The sequence below is a fragment of the Colletotrichum graminicola genome (assembly GCF_000149035.1).
Source record: "Colletotrichum graminicola M1.001 genomic scaffold supercont1.1, whole genome shotgun sequence".
Lineage (NCBI taxonomy): Eukaryota > Fungi > Ascomycota > Sordariomycetes > Glomerellales > Glomerellaceae > Colletotrichum > Colletotrichum graminicola.
The window spans coordinates 930,966-933,742 of record NW_007361005.1 but is presented as its reverse complement, the minus strand read 5'-3'; the positions used below and the strand labels follow the sequence as shown (position 1 = coordinate 933,742).

General features: G+C 57.8%; 1 protein-coding gene across 1 annotated transcript; it reads left to right on the top strand.

Annotated features, from left to right (window-relative positions):
- Positions 1-428: 428 nt before the first annotated feature.
- On the top strand, positions 429-2,408 carry GLRG_00246 (uncharacterized protein; the record flags this gene model as incomplete). The annotated part of the gene is made up of 1 exon (XM_008090931.1): positions 429-2,408. The coding sequence occupies one exon, from the start codon at positions 429-431 to the stop codon at positions 2,406-2,408; it is 1,980 nt and encodes a 659-aa protein (XP_008089122.1).
- Positions 2,409-2,777: the final 369 nt, after the last annotated feature.

Sequence of the window (2,777 nt, the reverse complement as noted above, 5' to 3'; positions counted from 1 at the left end):
GGGGTGCTCTGCGTGACTTGCGGGCGGGCTAGTTCGCCTCCTTCACCTCCCTTACCCTCCTTTATTAATCCACTCTCCCGTCGCGCGACTTTGCAGCCATAGCTCCAAAGTCTGTGGCCGGACGTGGCTTCTCAGGGAGAACGGCTACTGGTCGAGGCTCGCCCAACTCGCCCGTCGCTGATCAAAATTCGACTCACCAACATCTCACTTTTGCCCTCCTCTCCTCTGAACGGTCGCATTCCTCACCGGTTGGGCGTTCGTGTACGACGTTTTTCCTTGGCTGAAGCCACCGGTTTTCTGCCAGTCTCTTATACAAACGCAGCGACGACGGTAACGATAGCGACGACCACGAGAGCGACCGCCGGGTCCTCCGGGGCGATTTCCCCACCACGCAACCCCGACGCGGTGAGCCAGCCCAGCCATCCGCCATGCGCCCGATCAAGGCGGCCACGCGATGGAGGGCGGTGAGCCGCAACACCGACAAAGCCTCGATTCTCACTCTCTTGGGCATCTCGGAAATCCTCAAAGTCCGCGGAAAATGGCTCATGGCCCTGAGGCTCGGGATCATCGCCCTGCAGCAGTCGCAGGGCCTGGGGACTTTGACCGAGGGCCTGGCCTTGTTGAGCGTCGGCCACGCCTACCGCAACCAAACCCCGGAGAATTGGATCGCCGCCCAGCACCATCTCCGGATGGCCAAACTGCTCCTCGAGGGTCTTCCAACGAGCGAGGACCAGACCTTTTACCTGATGCGCGCCGTCCTGCTGCTCGGCGACACCCTCGTGCGCCGTGAGGATTTAGGCGACATTGCCGAGGCCGAAGAGTTGGCCCACCTGGCTGAGCGCCTGCTCCGTCAAAGCCGCGAGCGACCGGGCAAGTCCTTCCGCTGGACGCTCTTCACCGGTTCGTGGCGTGATTTTTGTGTGCATTCCATGGTCGAGCTTGGCGAGATTTACTATTACACGAGTCGCTGGGCCGAGGGAGAAAAGCTGCTCCGTGAGCTCGTACCGACGCTGGTTAAGAGGAGGGGCAAGCGCCATGTAACAACCATCGAAGCCCAGCGTGACCTGGCGAGCATGTTGGTCAACCAGGACAAGTACGAGGAGGCTGAGATGGCTTATCGAATCGCACGAGATTGGAACGAGGAAGTTCCCGTCTTTGGTCATGAGGAGAAGGCTGCCATTGACTATAATATTGCAATGTGCCTGTCCGAGCGCGGTAGGGATCAGGAAGCCCGGGTGGAGATCGGCAACATGGATCTGGCAGCCGACCTCCTGCACTACGCCAACGGCGAATGGACTCTGAAGCTGGCGAGACTCACAAGCCTTCGCCTGAAGAGATACGAGGAGGTCGTCGCTCTCTGCCGGAGATTCCAACGGGTATTGGACGAGCACAGAGCACGCTTCGGGCCCTGCAGCCCTGTGACCCTGAGGAACATGGAAGACCACGTCACGGCCCTGAAAGCGCTGCGCAGATGGGACGAGGCGATTTCCATTCTCCGCGACATGTGCCGGCGGGAGGCAAGCGACGTTGCACGTGTGGTCGAACAGACTCTTGAGACCCGGCTGAACCTCGCCCACACGCTCCGCCACGCCGGCCTCCACGAAGAAGCGGCATACGAGTACCGCAAGTGCCTAGAAATCGAGCGAGCGGCATCCGACGATTTCAAGGACGAGGCACAGATCCGCAACATCCTCAAGTACCTCGCGTACCTGTACGAGCTGGCAAAGGATAAGACAAACGCGCTCATTGCGTATTCCCAGCTGCAGAGGGAGTATTGGGGCCGGCCGAGCCAGCACCGGAATTTCATCAAATACGAATGGTGCAGGGGCAAAATGTTCATGCTGCAGGGCCGCTGGGAACATGCGCTCAAGTTGCTTCTGAGCGCCCTCGCGGTCAAAAGGGGCGTCGAGACGGCGGTCTCCATCATCACTGGCTTGTCGATTGAGGCCGTCCACGCCATGCAGCCGGGCAGGAGAGCCCCAAGCCCAACGCAGCTCGAGATCTTGGAAGGCGACGATGGTACGGATGACAACAACGGGAAACCAGTGCCCAAATCTGCGACCCGGGACCATGTCCAAGTCAAGGAACTTGATCTAGAATACGAAGAGAGTCAATCGTGGGACGAGGTGGACTGGTGGGAAGAGGTTATCAAGGATGCTGTCGACGCCGTCCGACGCGAGGAGCCGTTTCAGTCCTATACGCCTCTCGACGAGGCCGACTCGGAGGTCGATGACGACGAGACGAACGAGACTGTGGACGCCGTCCTGACGCTGAAGAGCGGCTTTCCCGCTGTTCCCGCCAACGACGAGTGGATGCAGCCTCAGTGGCCCCGGCTTCCGGACACATATGAGGAGTTGGTAGTTCAGCAAAGGAGTGTCATAGAAGAAGGTCGGCCGTGGGTGCCGTGAGGGAAGCTACAAGAAGATCAGACATCGATGGCATGTTCCTGATGATATCCGGAGTTGAGCTTGATGCTCGGGAGGGCGCGTCTCATAGCATTTGTCGTTGGGAAGTTAGGGTACATAGGGTGGGAACGCCTGGATATAACGACCTGAATGCCTTTTACTATAATATAATGACAGCTTTTATTCCTTCGCCGATGATTATGTACATTACGGGAGCCAAACAAGTATTAACTGGTCTCCCTAGCCCGCCGGAGGTCCATCTCACAACCTTCCCTTCTTTTTATCTGTCATGTTTTAGAACTATTAGTCCTAAAGCGTGCACTACACCACTTCTCTTAACAGACTATATTACTTATGTAGGGACACTTGTTA